Source organism: Podarcis muralis, chromosome 3, assembly GCF_964188315.1.
Source record: "Podarcis muralis chromosome 3, rPodMur119.hap1.1, whole genome shotgun sequence".
NCBI classification, from domain to species: domain Eukaryota; kingdom Metazoa; phylum Chordata; class Lepidosauria; order Squamata; family Lacertidae; genus Podarcis; species Podarcis muralis.
The window spans coordinates 74,458,090-74,478,457 of record NC_135657.1 but is presented as its reverse complement, the minus strand read 5'-3'; the positions used below and the strand labels follow the sequence as shown (position 1 = coordinate 74,478,457).

General features: G+C 39.4%; 1 protein-coding gene across 2 annotated transcripts in view; it reads right to left on the bottom strand.

The window, feature by feature from the left end:
• Positions 1 to 20,368, bottom strand: part of ASCC3 (activating signal cointegrator 1 complex subunit 3) — a 205,333-nt gene that overhangs the window by 74,573 nt on the left and 110,392 nt on the right. For both annotated transcript variants that reach the window (XM_077926143.1, XM_028723051.2), the window contains 10 exons: positions 20,145 to 20,336; positions 19,589 to 19,813; positions 9,954 to 10,073; positions 7,211 to 7,375; positions 6,173 to 6,259; positions 4,234 to 4,410; positions 2,952 to 3,177; positions 2,395 to 2,549; positions 1,494 to 1,592; positions 723 to 891 (listed from right to left, as the gene is read on the bottom strand). In XM_077926143.1, coding sequence (XP_077782269.1) covers positions 723 to 891; positions 1,494 to 1,592; positions 2,395 to 2,549; positions 2,952 to 3,177; positions 4,234 to 4,410; positions 6,173 to 6,259; positions 7,211 to 7,375; positions 9,954 to 10,073; positions 19,589 to 19,813; positions 20,145 to 20,336 — 1,615 coding nt within the window. The remainder of the gene's footprint in view (positions 1 to 722; positions 892 to 1,493; positions 1,593 to 2,394; positions 2,550 to 2,951; positions 3,178 to 4,233; positions 4,411 to 6,172; positions 6,260 to 7,210; positions 7,376 to 9,953; positions 10,074 to 19,588; positions 19,814 to 20,144; positions 20,337 to 20,368) is intronic.

The following is a 20,368-nucleotide window of genomic DNA, read 5'->3' as shown; positions in this document are numbered from 1 at the left end:
TTCTTCTGAATAGCACTCATTGATCAGTCAATTAGATAAATAGGGTACACATGTTTAGCCAGACAGCTTAGGTGCAGCACAACAATGGCTAAACACATCCCATGCACGTATGAATTTATACATGCAAAAACAGGGAGCTGTCAGCTCCAGACATGTACATTCTGAATGCGCTAAGTATACTGGATTTTAAACAGGGATGATGACAAAAGAAGTCTATACAATAATAGGCACACTGAGGTTATATCTCTCTGGTAAACCTAGAAGCAGCAAACAAATGCATGTGCCACCTGTTTTTGATTTTGTGACTAATAAATGTGGGGAATGAATAAAATAATGTGAAAGTAGTGCCCTGTATTAGTTCCTAGATAAAACAAATAGTATAGTGAAGAAAAAATATTATCCCTCTCTTTTAAGGACAAAATGTATTTTTCCTAATGGCACAAAATACTGAAAATTCCACTGAGTGTTTTGCTCAGAGACAATTAAGAGAAAAATGTTGTAAAGCATACGTCAATTTGCTGTAGCTAAGTGAGAAGTTCCAAAGATTCATTGAAGATTAGCTAACAGATTTCACTGTTGTAAAGTATTGACAATCTAAACTACCAACAAGTGAGGAAGGAAGAAACATAAACAATGCTGCATATTATCATTTTAGGACGAACGATAGCCTTAGAAATCAAAATGACCTATGATTGTGCAGGAATGCTGCTCTCCTTTGTTACCTGTATGAGGTGGATGTCTTTCTGGTAGAATCAGATGTTGAAAATTGATGATACAGACAGCCTCAGCTCCTAACCATCTGTCAGATACAGCCCGGATATAGTATTGGGATGGTAGTGGTTCAAAAATGGGAATTGTGAATACCAACAGCTGAGTCTCTTTTGCAATGACCTATGGTAAAAATAAATGTAAAAAATACACACATACACTACAATAATCACTCTCCGGATGGCAAAAATTATGTTGCTCTGAATTTTCATGTAAATGCAAAAAATGAAATACACATAAGCAACGAAGCTTATTGCATCTGTTTATATTCATAAAACACACAGTCAAACAGAAGAGAAGCAATTCCTCTCTTTCGGTTCTTTGGGCTTTAGAGACAGATTCTGTACTAAATGGCTTAACACAATAGGATTGGGCTCCTGCTTATTAAGTGATTTCTTTTGATGGAACTGTAGCTAGTAATAATCTGTATTGACATCTGTAATAGAAGGTAGCGTCACATATTTGATTTTTCATCTGCAAGTAATTGTTCCTTCAGACACACCAGAAAGGCAAATCCTTTATTAGATTTTATTTTTAAAGTGATGCCAGTGAATGATCACACAGAAAGCCAATTTTAGCATGTGAATCTGAAAACAAAATTCAGACAGATACTGGATACCTAATAAAATTGTATTACAACATTTATATTAAACTGATGTTTATGGAAGTCTATCCCACCACTTTACGTGGTATGTGCTTTGAACTGCTGTGTAGGATACATTTACCTGCTTTTTTTGAATAATGAAATATTCTGAATGGTAAATATGATCATTGGTAGGGTCTTCCACCCAAATCCACCAGGGCTCTCCACCTGTTCCATGTACCTAGTTGACAAAGAAAATCCACGCTCATTAAAATTATTCTAGCTCTGTTAAGACTTTCAATCTGCACATTAAAGTAAACTGGCAGGTGCATTATTTCGACTGATGGAAAAAATGTTGGTAAAATGTCTCAGAATACCACTGTGCCTAACATCAGCAAGGCATATTTGAACCTATTTAGTGTGGAAAGGAAAGACTCCTATCTCCTACTTAGGTGTCCCCATGCAAGAATGTGTGGGACCAACAGATTTTTTTTCGTAGTAGGATTCTTGCAAAAAGCTATACTTTGCAGTTTCCCTGGATTCATGGGATTGCTTAAAATTTACCCATGTGGTTGGCAACATTCAGTGTGATGGATGCCAATTTAGAGGCATAGCTTCACGACCAATATGCTTCTGATCTTAGTGAAGCAAAATACAAGATTCATATACAGTGGTACCTCGGGTTACATACGCTTTAGGTTACAGACTCCGCTAACCTAGAAATATTACCTCGGGTTAAGAACTTTGCTTCAGGAAGAGAACAGAAATTGTGCTCCAGCAGCGTGGCAGCAGCGGGAGGCCCCATTAGCTAAAGTGGTGCTTCAGGTTAAGAACAGTTTCAGGTTAAGTATGGACCTCCGGAACAAATTAAGTACTTAACCTGAGGTACCACTGTACCATACATCAAAATGTCATCTGAAGTATAGGCAAGGAAAAGTTACTTTTTTAAAAAATCATGCTAACTGGTTGTGCGTTGAGTCAAACCCAGAGGATTCCAAGTCATTTAGCAGATTCTCCAGGCTTTACGTTTTAGGCATCTTTACCTGATCGCTCCATTTGAAATCCGAAGTGATGTTCAACCTAACTCTCAGCACAGTGCGTGTAATTGGCTGGATGGTCGCTTCCATTGTAATGGAGGGAATTTGATGGACACACTGTTTGACCTTTAACCCAATATTCACATGATGAAGCATGTGACCTGCAAAGTAAATATAAAACTTGAAACAAATCTGCATTTACCAGAAGTCTAAGGGAAGTGGTGGGGAAAGGAGCCAATCGCACAACAACTTTTAAATTGGCCCAGAGAGAGAAATATTGCTTGGCCCAAGATCCTGTCCATGTCATCAGGTCGCATTTGAGCTACATGGGACTCAGTAGGATGAGGAGTAGTATGTTTCTAAGAACAAAGCAATGTGCAAGCAAGTCAATATAAATTTAGGTTGTGAGCCTTTATTACAGAGAAGTATTTTCAGTAGTCTAAGATTAATGCCACAAAGGCCTCAGGATAAGGGCAGGATTGAAATGCAAGCAAAACAGTAAAGACAGAAATAGAGTTCAATCTAGTCAAGACACACTGACTTAGCTTTTTTCTGTATCTTACCAATTTCATCTTTCCTCATGTCCTTCAACTTATCAATTGTGAGATTCTTTTGCTCCAATTTGGAAAGGACTGATGGTGGCAGGACTGAGAATTGTCGCAGAGGGCTGACCCAACCCCACAATCGCTTGTCAATTACTTTGCTAAGGTTTAGTAGCCGGTATGTCATCGCAGGCCAGCGTTTTCGAAGAGCCACTTCAAAAAGAGCTCGGACAATACGTGCTGCATTCTGTAGGGTACAAACAGGTGATAAATTGTATTGTTATGTCTATTCCTTATCCATTACAATACACATACGTTTCAAATGGAACGGTGCAACTATGGATGACATTAATTGCTCATATTTAGTTCGGCCAAAAACCCAGTGTAGACTACAATTTAAACTATTAAAACAAACAAATGGCACAAAATATTCTCATGCCAACTTCAGGAGCTGACAGCACTAACTTCCAGGCCTGGCCACCTCATTTCTGCCTTCCCTCGGGGGCACACAGAACTTTCTGAAGGGATGATGCCCCAACATGGACGTTCAGGAAGGTCTTTCTCCATTGTAGTATTCGTATTATGTAATTTTCTCTTGAAGCGGCAGCTGGCAGCTTGACTTTACAGCTTCCAACAACAAGCTGAAAGCGACTTAGTTTCATAAGTCATTTGCTGAGAAATTAATTTTTTTAAAAACTGCTGCTTTATCATCTTATCTATGCTACCATATTGTATGTTATTTATTTGTTTCTTGTGGTTGAACATTGCCTTGGATATGCAAATGCTTTGAATAGAAAAGCTTTTAGTCAACAAAGAGCACAAAGTTTGTGAAGAAAATACAGCAAGAGTTTTCAACCAAAATTTTTTGAAACCCTAGAGGATAGGCTTTCTGAAAGCCATGATAATCTACCATGATAAGTCTTGCCTTACAACGACCAACCACAGAAGTGAGCACGGGGTGTATTCTAAGTCTGACTCTTCTTTCCTGGGTGACAATGGTTAGGTCAACATGTTTTCTAAAATAAGCAATATTTCAGGACTTCATGGCACATGCACAGAGCTCTTCAACAAACAACGTAACTGTGAAAAGGATCCCCTGTGGGCAATAAGCGCTATATATATATATATATATATATATATATATGTATGCGCATTACATATAGATTGATACACATACACACAAAACTATTAGTTTTTCAAATCCAAATCTCATGTCAAATGTGTATGGGCTTGAACACATGGGACCTCTAGTTTTCTGTGTTTCTGGGGTAAGTCTTCATTGGACACATGCACACATTCATACCTGTGCAACATAAGCAGAATCAGAAATAAGGGAAAAGCTGTCCATCTCTCCTCGGCTAACATATGTTTGCAGAAGGATATTTATTTTCCCGTAACTGTTCTCTACACCACCAGGAGCGGGAAGTTCACAGAAATCACCCAGCAAGGCTTCAAGCTCTTCTATTTCTTCTTCTCTCACCTGAAACACAAATTAATAGACTTTGAAAAGACTGGTGCAACTTGTTAAATCTTCCACATGAAAATTAAATGCCAATTATCTCTCAATAAATGTGTTTTTAAACAGTCTACAGTTTCTGAAAAACAAGTCTCCCAGCACTGTACTTAATAAAACTTAATTGAAACTATCTTAATAATGACACAATTGCATTTCATTATGCATCACCTTTTATTAAGGTTGCCATTGACACATAAAAATGTGATATGCCTCAAAAATTAAGTCTTCTAACCGTACCATCCTCAACCTGATGAGATTTCCCTTTTTATTTGACCAGAGTATGACCTCTGTCCTTCTGGATTAGGGCCAACCTGAATTAACATTAAATGCATTCATTAAAATCATATAGTTTGCATGTGGCATATTATGTTCTTAGCTCAAAACTCTGAAGTACTATGATTCATGGTATTAAGGTTTTCACTGTTAATAAGATTAAGTCTTAATGCAAGTAAAGAAATATTCATATCTACAGTTTGAATAATGCATAGTATTTCAAATTTTCACTCATACTTGCAAAACAGAGCATACATTTACATATTCTTTGATTTGCTGAAAGTCTATTAGTCTAAAACTTATTTAAAGAGGGTAAATGTTTGGCACCTGCAGGGAACCATACAGAGGCCGTTTCCCTTAAGCCCTGACCAGCTCATTCAATATGAAAGCAGAGCAGAAAAGTCACAAATGTCACTTGAACCATTTGCAGGATTTCTCAATCATCCCCTAATTATTTCACTTCAAGAAGACCCCACTCTGTTAACTACCGAACTACAGTTTGCTAACATCAAATCCTTTCCTTCACTGGCACTTGTCCACAGCTTTTGAATGAATGAAGTGGCTGAGGTTTCAATAAACTTGAAGCGGCATCTAAACTCTCATCACAACGTCAGTTTTGCCTTTCTTCCTAACATTTAGGAACATTTGCATCCAGATTCAAAGCAGACTTTGGGAGATTGCAGGGATTTGATTTTTTAAAATTCTTAATTTTGCAAAAGAAAGTGACTATTCTCTAACGCAATGCTAGCCAGTAAAACTCCAACTCATCTTGAAAGGATTTCTTTATAAAGTACACTCAACCTCTTCCCCGTTTCTTGAAGAGCTGCCAGAACAGAACACTTACAGCCTTCTGGGTTGCATTCCTCATTAAGACTATTCACTTTAAAGTGAATTCCATGAATTAAAAACTGGGGGTGAGATCAGATGTAGCATGAGCAGGCATCTGCTTGCGTAACAGGGTTTCTCCATTCTCTCTCCCCCCCCTCCCCCCAAAGCTCTCTGCACACATTCAAAATCTGCTCTAGACAGTTGGGAAACCCTGCAGAACACATTCTGGAAGCATGGACAGGGGCTGCAGAGAAGAGAATAGAAACTGGAAGTCTTGTTGCACTGGATTTCCAGTTGTGCAAGGGAGGTAGACATCACTGAATGTTGTCCGGGGTTAGAAAATGTACTCTCATTAGAAAATAAGATTCTGGCCTAAATCATGTATATCCGGCCAGCTGTACTCAAGAAGCCCCTGTTAGTGTGGGCTTTAGCATTCACCACACTGAGAGGTGCAACACTGTGCATGGGAGACAGAGAGATGCATGGATCTGTCATTATATAGCAGTAAATGAAGACATTCCTGTATTCAGTAACACACACACACACACACACACACACACACACACACACACAACTTTCCATGTGTACAAAAGAAGCCTTTAAAAAAATGGTGATGCGTTCTTACCTTGATCTGTTCAAATTCCTCTGCTTTAGACACTATAGCAAGAATGTCACCTTCTGTTTTATGAGCATCAAATAGTTCATTGAAAGTCTGCAAAAAAAAAAAAGAGAGGTTTGCCTTTGAGAATATTTATCAATAGTGCCAAACTAGACACAAAGTGGTAGAGATGGAGAACTTATTGTCAACATCACCACTCAAATATAAGTCCAAATATAAGGACATAAATAACTTGATTTTAAATAACCCAAATGGGACTGTATGTTCAAAGATGCAACATATTTCAATTAAGATCCTCACAGTAAGTCTTTCAAATATGGAGCAACAAATACTAACACTTTTCAGAAGTTAACATCACTTCTGCAAACACATACACAAATGTTCTTCATAGGGTGTTGGAGAATTATGTCAGAAATGGAAATGGGAGCTGAAATTGCCACAATTCAAATGTTTGTCCAAGGTCATTAACGAAATCATACAAACAGTATTCACTATATATATTTTTAGACTGCAAATAATATGTAAATAATTGTGATTTTATGCATTGGTTTCAATGTTTCCTTTCCACTGAAATGCACTGAAATTAATTACACGATTAATTACATTAGTTCCAGCCACTGTGGATCATGAGACAAATAATCAAGGTTTTAGTGGAAACCATGCTGCTTGTGACCAACACATAACAGGATAGAAATCACTGCCTCTTTACAATCCCAAGTTATGCAACACTCTAATTACTGATATGTCTTCAGAATATACACATTTCCAACATGTTGAATAAAATGGTGTTTTCCACAGAGTCAATCCTACCTTACTAGTAGTTTTCTCTGAACCCTCCCTTATAGAATAAGAGTATGCAAACAATAATGTTACACCAGATCAAGTCCCCTCAACCCTCCAGAACTTGGATTTAAAAGCACATAAGCAAGCACAGAATTGTAGCTATTTATTTTATTACAAATCTAAGATGAAGATGCTGTTAAACAGATCTTCGTGGTGTTATTTCAAAATATGAGAAAGTATGCAGAGAAATAGCATGGGTACCTCAATTGTATTATATTTAATGTAGTAGTGGCTGGCAATTCTGCCTAGATCTGTAGAAGAAAAAAATCCAGTTCTCTCTTCAAAACGAATCATCCGAGCTTTGTCCAACTTTCGGCCAACTTCAATCACTAGTTGCTCTCTGTGCTTCTCTAAGCCTGGATCCATCTAAAATACAGTCAAGCATTATATATATTTATCTGTCCCCTGTCCACCCACTTTTACAGTTTCAGATTAATATATGGCTATGCATACATAGTACAATTTTATTGATTTCATTTGACTCCGTTCAATTTATCTGGAATATTTAGAACTGAAATGCTTAATAAGTTTGGGATGTGTCGGTATACATAACTTGACAAATAGCCTTATTATGGATAGCAATAACAAAAGGTGACATGTTTAGAAGAATTTATTGTAGCTGTTGTTGTTATACTAAATAATTGCCGGATATATTAATGGTTTGAAAAATATTTGCTTAAGATATGAAATGCAAGGGGAAGAGGAACTAATTTTTGCTTCGCTATTCCTAAAATTGCACTCACAAAATCAAGCTTCTCCTCTAAGGTGAAACCCATCCCTTTGAAACAGTGGAGCTGGGACCAATTTGTTCTGGACTCAGAGATGAGCAAAGTTTTAATTCAGTGTAACCACTGGCTGCAGTAGGAAGAAGTTACTACAAACAACAACTGAATGTTAGCATGAAGTTCTAAATCCCTTAACTGTATAAAGAATAAGAAGTCTCTTTTTCCCCCTGTAGTACATATCAAGACAGGCAAAGATTCATTGTACTGAATTCTCCCTTTTTTCAGTTTGGGCTCCTAAAAGTCCTATTATCTCCCTATGAGAATATTCTGTGTTAAAGAGGGTCATTTCAGAATTCAAATATATTCAAGTATTCAAATATATTCAACATGAGTAGAGGGAAATGGCTTTTATTTAATGTTATAGGAACAATTTAAGCAAACACCAGGTACTAAAGGCAGATTTAAGAAATTTTCTTAGAATTTTATATTTGAGCCTGAGCAGTCTACAGCAGCAAAGACAAACACCTGCCTTTTCAGCATTTGTAAGCTGTAAGTCTCATTAAAATGTGAAAGTAAAGAAGAAATTATCGGCCATAAGAAGGAGAAAAAGCCTAGCTTTGATCTAAGTGTGGTCAAATGATACCTTGTGTGACAAAAAATTGACAAACTATCCAGTCACTGCTCGTAGCTATGATGTTGCAATTCTCTTCCAAGAAAAATGGGGGTTTTTTTAATTGAAAAAAGATTCTACCAAATAATTATCATCATCACTTTGTCCTACTGAACAAGGAGAAGTTTTCTCAAGCAATGTGGGATGCCACATATCTTTTTGTAACCAAGGTAGACAAATTCTATGAGTAGTGGCAGGGCTGGATTTAGGTTTGATGAGGCCCTAAGCTACTGAAAGTAATGGAGCCCTTTATATGTCCAGCTGTCCTTTGTCAACAACAAATTGTCACTGTTTTTTGTGTTGAATATATGCTGTTTGGTAATTTATGGATCTAATAGGTATCTAAAGCTGTTTGCACATAACAAAATATGCATTTTATCAAAGTAATTGTTGAATTGAAATACAATTAAGAAGAAGTATATTAACAAAAAGGTAAAGACCCCTGACAGTTAAATCCAGTCACAGACAACTCTGGGGTTGCGGCGCTCATCTCACTTTACAGGCTGAGGAAGCCGACGTTTGTCCGCAGAGTTTTTCAGGTTATGTGGCCAGCATGACTAAGCTGCTCCTGGTGAAACCAGAGCAGCACATGGAAACGCCGTTTACCTTCCTGCCAGAGTGGTACCTATTTATCTACTTGTACTGGCGTGCTTTCGAACTGCTAGGTTGGCAGAAGCTGGGACCGAACAATGGGAGCTCACCCCGTCACGGGGATTCGAACCACCGACCTTCTGATCGGCAAGCCCAAGAGGCTCAGTGGTTTAGACCACAGCGCCACCCACATTTTTTTATCTTATATTTTGGAAATGTACATCCAGTTTTTTCCCCTTTAATTTTTTTGGGGGCCCCCAAGAGAGTGGGGCCCTAAGCTATAGCTTGTTTAGCTTATATGTAAATCCAGCACTGAGTAGCAGTGCTGATCATAAGATTACCTACTGAGTTCAGTCAACAGGCTTGAATACTCAGGGTTTATTCCCTTAACCACTATACCAGCACTCACTCTCAGATTCTGAGTGTTAAACTGAAAGAGCTAGGGGTTATCCAACTGCTGGTGTGCCTGGCAACCACACACCCTGGTAGCTGCAGATGGGTCACATTGAACCCCTTTCTCATAACAATGAATGTGTGGATGCCAAGGGGCATCAGCGGGTGCCTACCCACGACTGCTCATGAATTCATGAACACACAAGTGGGTTCACACGAACATTTTCACACTTAGTTTGCAAAGCTTATATTTAGCACCGAAATACTGAGAGAGATTGCTGTACGAAACCAGGTCTGAATAGGCCACCTTCACATATGATGTGTGCTCATCATATTCTGTGTGTTCTGCCTGACTGTTCAAAACTTTATCTATCAGGATGACTCAGGAAAAATAATTCAAGTTGCTTTCCCTTTTACATTTTGTTCAATGGAGTATTTTCCATGTTTTAAAGCACTTAGAGGAGTTGCTGACGTCAGGAAAAGCAGCACTGGCAAATATTTAATCTCCCATCAGGAAAGGATTATGGAACCAGAAAGCAGGTTAGTTTTTTCATGCATTTTCTACCTGATAAGCCTTGTGACTGATGCCATATACTAATGGGTTTGCTCTCATCCGTACATAAAGGTAAGTGTAACTTATCCACTTTACTGCTTCCTCGACATTTGTCACTGTTCCGAGAGCAATCTGCAAGTAGGAAGAAATAAAATTAAATTTACATGTTAAGAGATGAGATTGATATAAAGGCAACCATAAATTCTATGAGCAGGAAATGAGGAATGTTATAATGAAATATTCCCAAGCTGACAAATTAAGGGGCTTCATTAAAAAAAAAATTTAAAAAATGCACCAAGATTTATTTCACTATTTTTTTATTTGAAGTATTTCCATCCTATGCTTTTTTCTTGAAATCAGAGGCCCTGATAGAAAGTTTCTCCACAATATCAGTTCTTTCATAGTAGGAGTGTCATATTCTGCCAACAAACCTAGAACGCAGTACACTTGGAAAACCAGATTATGCATTTCAACATTACTGTGATGCTTTATGGAAAATGTTTGCTCAAGTGTCCTGGGCATCAACAGGATATTGAGTTGCATCCAGTTTTTATCCTTCACTCACAGAAGGCTTTTTACTTTCGTGGAGAAATTCATGAACAGAAGAGAGAAGGCAATTTCTTCTGATTCTCATTTCCCTCTATGGCCTCCCATCATGCAAATGTGCTAAAGGAAGCTGGAAAACTCACTGGTACAATACGGGAGGTTATAATCTTGCTTTCTGTATATTGGTCTGGGTTTAGAAGTTCTATTCCATAAACAGTAGGAGCTTCAATTCATGGGAGCAGAGTTCTACTCACCAAATGATCCCTTTCAAATGAAACTTTGGATCCTACTGCATCCCATCATCATTTTGGGCATTAATATTTTTGTACAATTCCAAGTGGGGAACACTCTTCTATTTAGTCATATGTATTTAAGTGGGAATGCATGTCAAGGTAAACAGATACATACACAAACACCGAAGTGATGCCACAGAATTTGTGTACAATTTTCTTTAAAAAAATAGATTTCAATTATTTTACAGCTATATCCTCCTTTCTCTTGAACTGCACATCTAGCTAAAGGGGCTGTTTTTAAAAGGGCAATGGCAGAATGGAAACTACCATGATAAGACAATGACCTGTCACCCCATATAGCTAGAATATATTGTAATATGGACTCTGCAAGATGACTCATACAACACAAATGCTGAAATGTGATTGAGACGTATGACAGGCCCTAAATGCACACAATGTCATCAAACTATATTAAGCGCTATGTAAAAACCAGCACCAAAACTACACCCATTTACTTGGCCAATTCCAAAGCACCAGATTATACGGAATCACTGTAAAAAAAAAAAGTTCATAAAATAAATTCTGAAATTCCACACTTTCTTTGATATTCACTTAGAAATTAGCCTCACTGATTTATATGGAAACTAGTTCCGAGCAAGTGAATTTATAATGGCAAACCTTGCATCCCCAACAAAGCACATTTACTTGAAAATAAGTACTACCAACTCATTCCCCAAGAGTCTAACCATCGTAATCCAATTCCCCTCTCCAAAATTATCCTATAAAACATTTCCATTTGTTCTAAAACCCCAAGCTTCTATCTTATCATAAACAAAGACTCCTCCTAACCGAGCCCCACAACCTGTGTCAGGATGACATGAAGCTGTTTAAAGTATCTTTAATACAAAATTCTCCAACTGCATTAATAGCACCAGATTTTGTTTGAGCCAAATTGTATCTCTCTGCTATCATGGACATTTAAAGTCAAATAAAGGTTATTTTGATATCTGAATGGGGCCGCATAAAGGTTAAAAATGCAGATCTACACTAAATGAGTGCATCTCCATTCAAACGAGAGAAAAAAAGGTACTAAGCCACAGGCATATCACACAATTTGTTACCTAAACTAATGTATGCATTTGATTTCTGCCCATGATTCAGTGAAGTACTTGCTTGTTCTATTTTGAAAGAGGAGTGAAGGCATTTCATCCTATTACACAACATCATTATTGCTCCTGGAAATGTTAAGTTTTGGACTATTGAAACTATAGCACTCCTTTCAGAAAAGGTAACAATGTGCTCCTTCTCGACATGTTCTCTCCCTGTCCTGCTTTGATAGCGATATTGGCCTTGCAAAAATTTACCCCTCTGAACCAAAATGCTGCTTTTAAAAATAGATAGCAAACAGGCAAATATGCAAAACAGCCCTAAAAAAATCCTCACTGTGGAGTTGCACTCGTTAAACATCAACAGGGCTACTACAGAACGAATGGATTAAAGGCTGCAGCCATGAAGATGTTAAACTCTTTAATGTTATTATTATAGCCCTTATTGAACACAGATGGTGCTGCAGAACATAAACTACTTTTGAAGATTTGCTGCCACCTTGTGTCCACTTCAGTGCCCTGTCGTCTTTTCTTTTTATAGAGAAAAAGGAAAGCTGAGCTGAAACCATCTATTTTGTGTCACTGCTGCTTTTTAAACACCTCCCATTTCAAGGGGGCACAGAAAAATATACTGAAAGTATCGTCTATCTTTTTTGTTCAGGTCATGTGCAAAGGCCCCAGGGAACTGTGGACACACAGACCTTGGAAGCCCCAGAACTCCCGGGATACAAGGGAGAAGAAACCCATTATCCTTGCATGATCACACCTGAGGCAGGTTCCAGACACGAGCTGCCACTTAGGCAAAATCTCTTTGCATACTGTACTCTCCAATCTATTTCCTCAGCAGGCACATTCTGAACTCTGCCATCAGTCAGGAATCCATGCGCCACGGGGGGCAGAGGAGGGCTGGCTGCACCCCCACTTCTCAGGAAGAACATAATGGCAAGGGGGACACAAATCTGCCCCTTTCCATTGGCCAAGGAATGGACAATTACAGGAGTTTGCTTCCCGACACCTTGCCAAAAGTACACTCTGCTCCAATGTCCAATTGCCCTCGAGCTGCAGAAGGGGTGGGAGGGAGGAAAGCAACACTCGGGTTCCATCTATTGGCCAACAGAACAGGGACCACCAACTGGTATCCAAGGAAGACTACCAGAAAGGAAGATCAGCCTAGCCCAAACTGGATTTAAATGACTGTAGTTCACCATATACTCTAGGCATTTGGCCTTTGGCCAAAAAGGCTCAAGAGTGGTTTACAACAATCCATTCCGACTTTGTTTTGGCCTTAAGAAGAACTGATCTCAACCTTTCCTCTCCACATTCTGCCCCTTGTGTGTCTTGTTCTCTTTGTTTGTAAGCCTGGGCCTGTTCCTTTCCTCTTTTTGAAAACTCATGAGAACGGCTTTGGGAGAGAACAATTGTCTGAAGTGGCATAAAAATATAGTAAATAGATAGATAGATGGATGGATGGATGGATGGATGGATGGATGGATGAATGGATAGATAGATAGATAGATAGATAGATAGGAAAGAGGGACTCTGCCTAGATTCCAGTTCCAAGTATGAAAGCTGCCATACAAGTACAGCTTCCCCTCTCCCCAAATCTTGGAAGACATCTTTGAGCTGTGCCCTCTGGCGGCACCTTAAAAAAAAATCCTTTCGGAGGTGTTGGTATACAGGACTTGGACACAGAGAGACACACTTCATTTTGCGCATGTGTTTGGTAGCTTGGCGAACATGCAAATTTTGACACTCAACGTCGCCACCCCACCCACAAGAAAATGAGTTCTAAGACAGGGCTTGGAAATGCTTTTGATTTCTGTGAATGATTCATAACTACATAACAAAGAACATTTTATCATAACAGTTTTGTTGGTTTATTTTTTCCAGAAACTGGACTCCTAAGAAAACAAAAGTAAAAAAGCATTGTATTGCCTGCTTGATAAGGAAAACCCAAAGTAGCAGGTAGAATTCTGCTTTGTTTTTTCTCTTTGCAAGGCTGAATTGATTTTGTTTGTAGGTAGGCAGGCAAAGAAGTAACTGTTCACTGTTATTTACAAGAAAAGAAGGCAGGTGCATAGCTCTGTTTGAACCAACATATGCCAGAGTAGATAACAAAACAACTGCTATGTCCAACTGCCATTAAAAACTGTGCACATAGATTAGCTCATTTTCAGAAACATAGACTATAATCAGTTAAAATCACTAGGAATGCTATTCCTAGAGAAAATAATTATTCCTTTATTACGTTTATAATTCTATTATTTAAAAAAACGATCCGAGAGATTGTAATGTGGATTAGTTTTGTTTCCATGCCCTTTTCCCTCTCAAACCAACCATACTTGTGCAGATCATCAGTAAATGTACATCATTACAAATGACCTTGTCCAAGATAAGCGTAGAGGACACTGTAATGAAAGGAAGATCTACACAGAAAGATGTAAAACACTTTTAATGAACTATATCCCTGCACAAAAGTTACTGGGTAGCTGAAGTATAGAACACTATAATTAAATCAAAATTTGCAAGGGGGGAATCTGGTGTGTGCAGAAGATAGAACATTTGCCTTTGAACTGGCACAGCATGAATTCTTTTCTCAAGTGCTTCAACAGCATAGTCATGCCAGATTGCTTGTTTTGGAACTGCTACTATATTCTGAATGGCCATCTATTTGCCACAACACCCACCCCACACCCCCAACAGCTCAATATTTTATGTCCTGCCTGAGCAACCTTCAATTTACTTGTTATTTTTAAAGCAACATTTCTGAACTTACTTGCCATACTGAACAGTGGGAGACATGCTTCATAGTACAGTGGTACCTCGGGTTAAGTACTTAATTCGTCCCAGAGGTCTGTTCTTAACCTGAAACTGTTCTTAACCTGAAGCACCACTTTAGCTAATGGGGCCTCCTGCTGCTGCACCGCTGGAGCACAATTTCTGTTCTCATCCTGAAGCAAAGTTCTTAACCTGAAGCACTATTTCTGGGTTAGCGGAGTCTGTAACCTGAAGCGTATGTAACCCGAGGTACCACTGTATTTTAAGTCCTTAACGAAAGCACTATTTCAGATACTTCCAGAGGCCTGTTCCTCTCCCCTTTTCTCTCTCTCTATATATTACCCCATCATGTCACAGACCATGCTACATACATCTTGGCATCAATCCTGAGCGCTGTGCATACTGATACTTCCCCTCACTTTTCAGAATATGTTTAAGGATGCCTGGTGTTGCACTACTGTACCGCAGCAGGCTATTTATATGAAGCCAAGGCAAGGTTCTCTCATATCCCACCTTGGAATACCCTCCCCACCCATCGCCTCCCTAGTCACACACCCTCTCTCTGGGTCATGCCCCTCATCAGCCCTGTCCTTGAACTCTGATGATGCCTTCTGCTTGTCTGCATAAAGGTCGGAGACTTGTATGTGAGCATGCATACAAACTAGCCTACTTATAAAATGTACACTCTGACACTGGCACGTGCCCCCACAAGGTTGCCCAGCAGGGAATGTGCCCCTCAGGCTGCAAAAGGTTCCCCACCTCTCTCCCTTAGAGCACCCAGCAGCTCACAATCTGCCAGATTCCCTTGCAGAGCTTAGGTGCCCAGGCCAAAGATTGAGAGGCTTCTCTAAAGTGAGGTGCGGGGGGCATGTTTTTTGGTTTGAGTTCAATCATGTGCCGCTTCTTTGGAACATTTGAAGACTCACTTTTCCAAGCTAAGTATTGGAAATGTATGAGCGTATCAAACAGAAAATAGCAGCTTTTGCTTGGTCTTTTAACGCGGGTGGCGCTGTGGGTTAAACCACAGAGCCTAAGACTTGCCGATCAGAAGGTCGGCGGTTCAAATCCCAGCGACGGGGTGAGCTCCCGTTGCTCGGTCCCTGCTCCTGCCAACCTAGCAGTTCGAAATCACATCAAAGTGCAAGTAGATAAATAGGTACTGCTCCAGTGGGAAGGTAAACGGCGTTTCTGTGCGCTGCTCTGGTTCGCCAGAAGTGGCTTAGTCATGTTGGCCACATGACCTGGAAGCTGTACGCCGGCTCCCTTGGCCAATAAAGCGAGATGAGCGCCCCAACCCCAGAGTTGTCCGCTACTGGACCTAATGGTCAGGGATCCCTTTACCCTTTACCTTTATCATTAGTATAATCTGTAACACCTATAAACAGCTTACTCCAGTAAAGAATCTTATTTTTGAGTGATGTTGCTTATGGAGTCAAAATGGCACCCCCCCCCCACACACACACGGTGCCAGAAGGCTTTGGGGAATTCCAAGGTATGCAGAAGTAAAAAACATATTTAGAAAAAAATTACTTTGGGAAACCACATGTTAAGAACTGAGCATGCTTAGCAGCCATGGAAGGCTGACTGGCTATTCCAGGGAGGGTTATAAAATTGAGTGGGAGGGAAGACAGAATGGAGTATTGTGGAGGAGGGTATGGCTGGCTGGCTGGAGTAAACAAACAGGAGTACTCCAGAAGGGTCGGCATTTTGTTGCAGGTTCTCATTGTTCTATTTCTAGTTTTCAGGCTGTGCATGCCGTTGCTTATGCAGTCAAAATCCCTAATGTGAGCCACCAGCCATGATGTAAAAGAGAGACGTTACCAGAGATACCAACAATCTCAAATCCATCTTGATTTCTGATTAAATTTCTAAATCACCACAACAATTTACAGCGATTTTATCTAACTCATTTTTCCTGTTTTGTTTTGTGTTTTTTTAAAACAGTGCATAGGGGGTGGGCACTCTCTGTGTTAAAAAGCTATTCTTACCACTCAAAAGAAAACAAACCATTTCTGCTGGCGCGTACCTGCTTACTTTGTGAACAAAGGTTTCAGAAAATGATCTTTTGGGTCTCTATATAAGAAGCAGGCTACCTGATGACGAGTGATGTCTTCCACCTGAGGTTGACCACAAATGCAATGCCTGTCTGCGTGTGGGACCTTCCTGTAGCAGCCATCTAGGACTGCAGTGGGCTTAACTCGGAAACGCAGCTCAGTAAAGGCATTTCTTATGGAAACTGGTGAGAGTTTGGTCCGATAACTATCTCTAGAATACTCTGTTCTCAAAAGTAGATACAAAGGGAAAATCTGGTGTTTCCAATTAGTTGGAGGTCCCTTTTGGATTCTATCCAGAAGACCCAACACCTTAGAACATTCCACATTACAACACTGTGTTGCATGTCCGACTTGCCCATCTTATTTTGAAAGCCTTTCCTTGTTTTAACCCTAAATTGGCCTTTAACAACCAAGTGTCTTCCCACTGGGACTGATAAGAATGCAGCAGTTTTAATTATGAACCACTGAAGCATGGCCTTAAACCCAGCTTAGTGCAAGTGGAAGGCAGTTACACACTTACACACACACACACACACACACACACACACAGGATTTCTGATGTCCACTGACGTATGCCATTGTTCCAACTGTGGCAACCCCCACAGCCACATTAAATACCATTCTGGAGGCTTCCCAGTAGCTTTCGGGGAAGTGCAGGGTATTCCAACAGGAAGAGAATGGATGCAACATCTCTTTGTGTAATTTCAACAGAATTGAACATAGAGAAGCAGGTGGTACTAATTGCTCTCTGCGTTACTTTTGCTTTTTCAAGCACCGTTAAACAGAAAAGCTGGTAACTTTATTAGGATTTCTCTTGATGACTCCAAAGCCTTTTCCCTCTGATTATAGCAAAAGCTAGTTAAGCAAGAATGGAAGATATTTATAAGATCATCTGAACTGAAAGAGATAAATGACTGAGTTACAATCAAGAGAAACGAAAGACTTTTGTAATTGGCCTGACTTACAATTGATTTTCTGTAATCAAGCAAGTACCGATCTTTCCTGGCTTGTCATGTCAGCAGGAAAAGTCATGTCCAGTGTTCCAGAGTACATAAAAAATGATGGTTTCATGGCCCTGTCAGTGCTTCACACTTTTGCTTTTCAGCATTTTCAGTTACACCAGCTGAGATGCATTGCTATTTTCACTAACATAAGTTTATTAGAAATCATTAACACACTTCAACATTGACCCTCAGTTGTCGGAAACTGGCACAGTTCCTGACCATTGAAGATTAATTTTATGCTTACTGTGCACTCGATCTTTTAAAGCATAATTAAACTTTTACGAAAACGAAATTGCATTTTGGGGCGGCCAAAGAAAAATGAGTGTTCTAACTTTCTTTCTGCCTTTTTTTCTGATATGGAAGCTAGGTTGCCTCCTGTGGTCAATGTTCAAAGCAGTACGAGGCAGTACATGCATGCCCATTGTCAAAATAGAGAGCAAAACAAAGGTCAGGACTAGCAGAGCAGTCCTTCACTTGCTTGTCTCTATTGTTGCCTCAAGAATATGGCATTTTACTGGAAGACTTTTTTTTTTGGGGGGGGGGGGGAATAGGAGAGTGACTACATCTGGGGACCAGGCAAAACATTTGTCTTCTACCAGGCCTTTGGCTAATTAAAAAATCTATGGCATTTAAACCATGTGCCAGGTGGCGGCGGTGATTGCTTTTGATTGTTACTGTTGTATGTATTTTGTGTTTTTGTATTGTAAACCACCCTGTGATCCTCAGATGAAGGGTGGTATAGAAATCTAAAAAATAATAACACATCTCAGTGGACAATTGGTATATCTATCATACAAGGTAATACCAGCTTGCTAAAATTTTCAAAGAGATGTAAACATAATAAATGCCCTGTTGGTTCAGGTCAAAGGTCTATCTACTCCAGCACTCATTTTGTGGCCATCAGATGACCCTGGGAGGTCCACAAGCAGGGCATGAGGACAATAACCATCTCCTTCTGTTGCTCCCCTGAGATGGGTATTAAGAGCCATGCTGCCTCTGATCCTGGAGGTATTATATAATAATCATGACTAGAAGACTGATGGCCTTTATCCTTTTCTTTTTTAAAAAAAGGTAATTGTTCTCACCCACAATTGTTTCAGATCTGAATCAACAGCACTGTGATGGGTACCTGTATGAATCTGCACACTATGCCAACATAATCCTGACAAATTAGAAGACTGCTACTACAGCTTCTAATATTAACTACTTCTTCTTGACCCAAGAAACACCACTCGCAGCATTCTCATAGTCTAGGAGGCTATGGGAAGGAAGCCCTCTGCAGTAGCCCAAGAAGCATAGAAGGCCACACTTGTGCTGATCCTCCCTCTTATAACTTGACAGAAAGGCATGTGTCAGAATCCTAAAAAGAGCACAGTTTAATGTGGAGCTTGGAAAATGAATTGGCCTATCCCCTAGTCCTTCCTCACGACCCATCAAACTTCACACAACTCACTTTTTTTGTTTTTACATTTGCATGTGCAGACTGAAATCCACTTGAGAAAGGTTTGTACTGTACAAGGAGAATAATCAGGAAAAGTATAATCCCTTCTGGTAATATGTAATTATCTCCTTTTTGGGCCAACCTCTTACACACAACATGTTGCAGTAAGAAGAGCCATTAAATCTTCTGATGTGTTGAGCAGCTTTTAAAAGTGCTTGAGAGCTGTTAAACCAGACTTGGTCTTATTCATAAAAATGGCTAACCACATTAAAAACACAATTCAGTATTCTTGATTTAGACTCTACAGAGCACTGCTACATTTGCAAAATATGTTACCCAGTGTCACTACGCAAACCCCGGAAACTATTTAGTGAAGCTGTATAATTTAGGAATATAAACAGTACTGAATTTTCTCACATTTTATTCATATTGGTTTCAAAAGGGTCGTATGTATTAGCTACGCAGAATCGCTTAAGAAAACGTACCTCTGCATTCAAGTTGTCTGCCAGACTTTCCAGAAACTGGCTCTCAATGGGATTCTGCTGAGTAAGCAGGGTCAGGTAATGGCTGAGTTTGTCATGTGTTGTAATAATGACGCCTTCTCCAAATTTGTCAAACTGAGGTCGTCCAGCTCGACCAAATATCTGCATGACATCTAAAATTCCAAGGTCAACAAAGGAGCCTCTTTTTGCAGCATAGATCTGTGTTCCCTGGTTGACGAAAAGTTAATAAAAATTAACATAAACACACATGAGTCTAATCCAGATGAGCTGAAGACCAAAATTAGGCAAATACAGCAGGATTTCAGGAATGTACTTAAACTAATCCTTCCATAATCTGTGATATATTTAAATCTTTACTATCCAACTAGATTCCCAAAGGGGAGAGACAGTTTTTTCAAGCGACCCCCCCCCAACATTACTAGATAATTAGCAGCATACCTTACCCCCACAAACCTACCCTTCCTTTTGCAAACAATGGTAAATATATGACACTTTATAGATTTTTAATGGCTGATATGGAGAGTGGATATGCTCTTACCTTAATAATGACAGCATGAGCAGGAAGATTGACACCCCAAGCTAATGTAGCTGTACAAACCAAGACTTTTATATATCCACGAGAAAACAAGTTTTCCACCAAACTTCTGTCTTGCCGCAGCATTCCTGCATGATGAATACTGAATCCATCAGGAAACATTTCACGCATTTGCTTGTTTCTGGATCTTTGAACCTTTTCATGGACAAGTGAAAAAATAATATTTA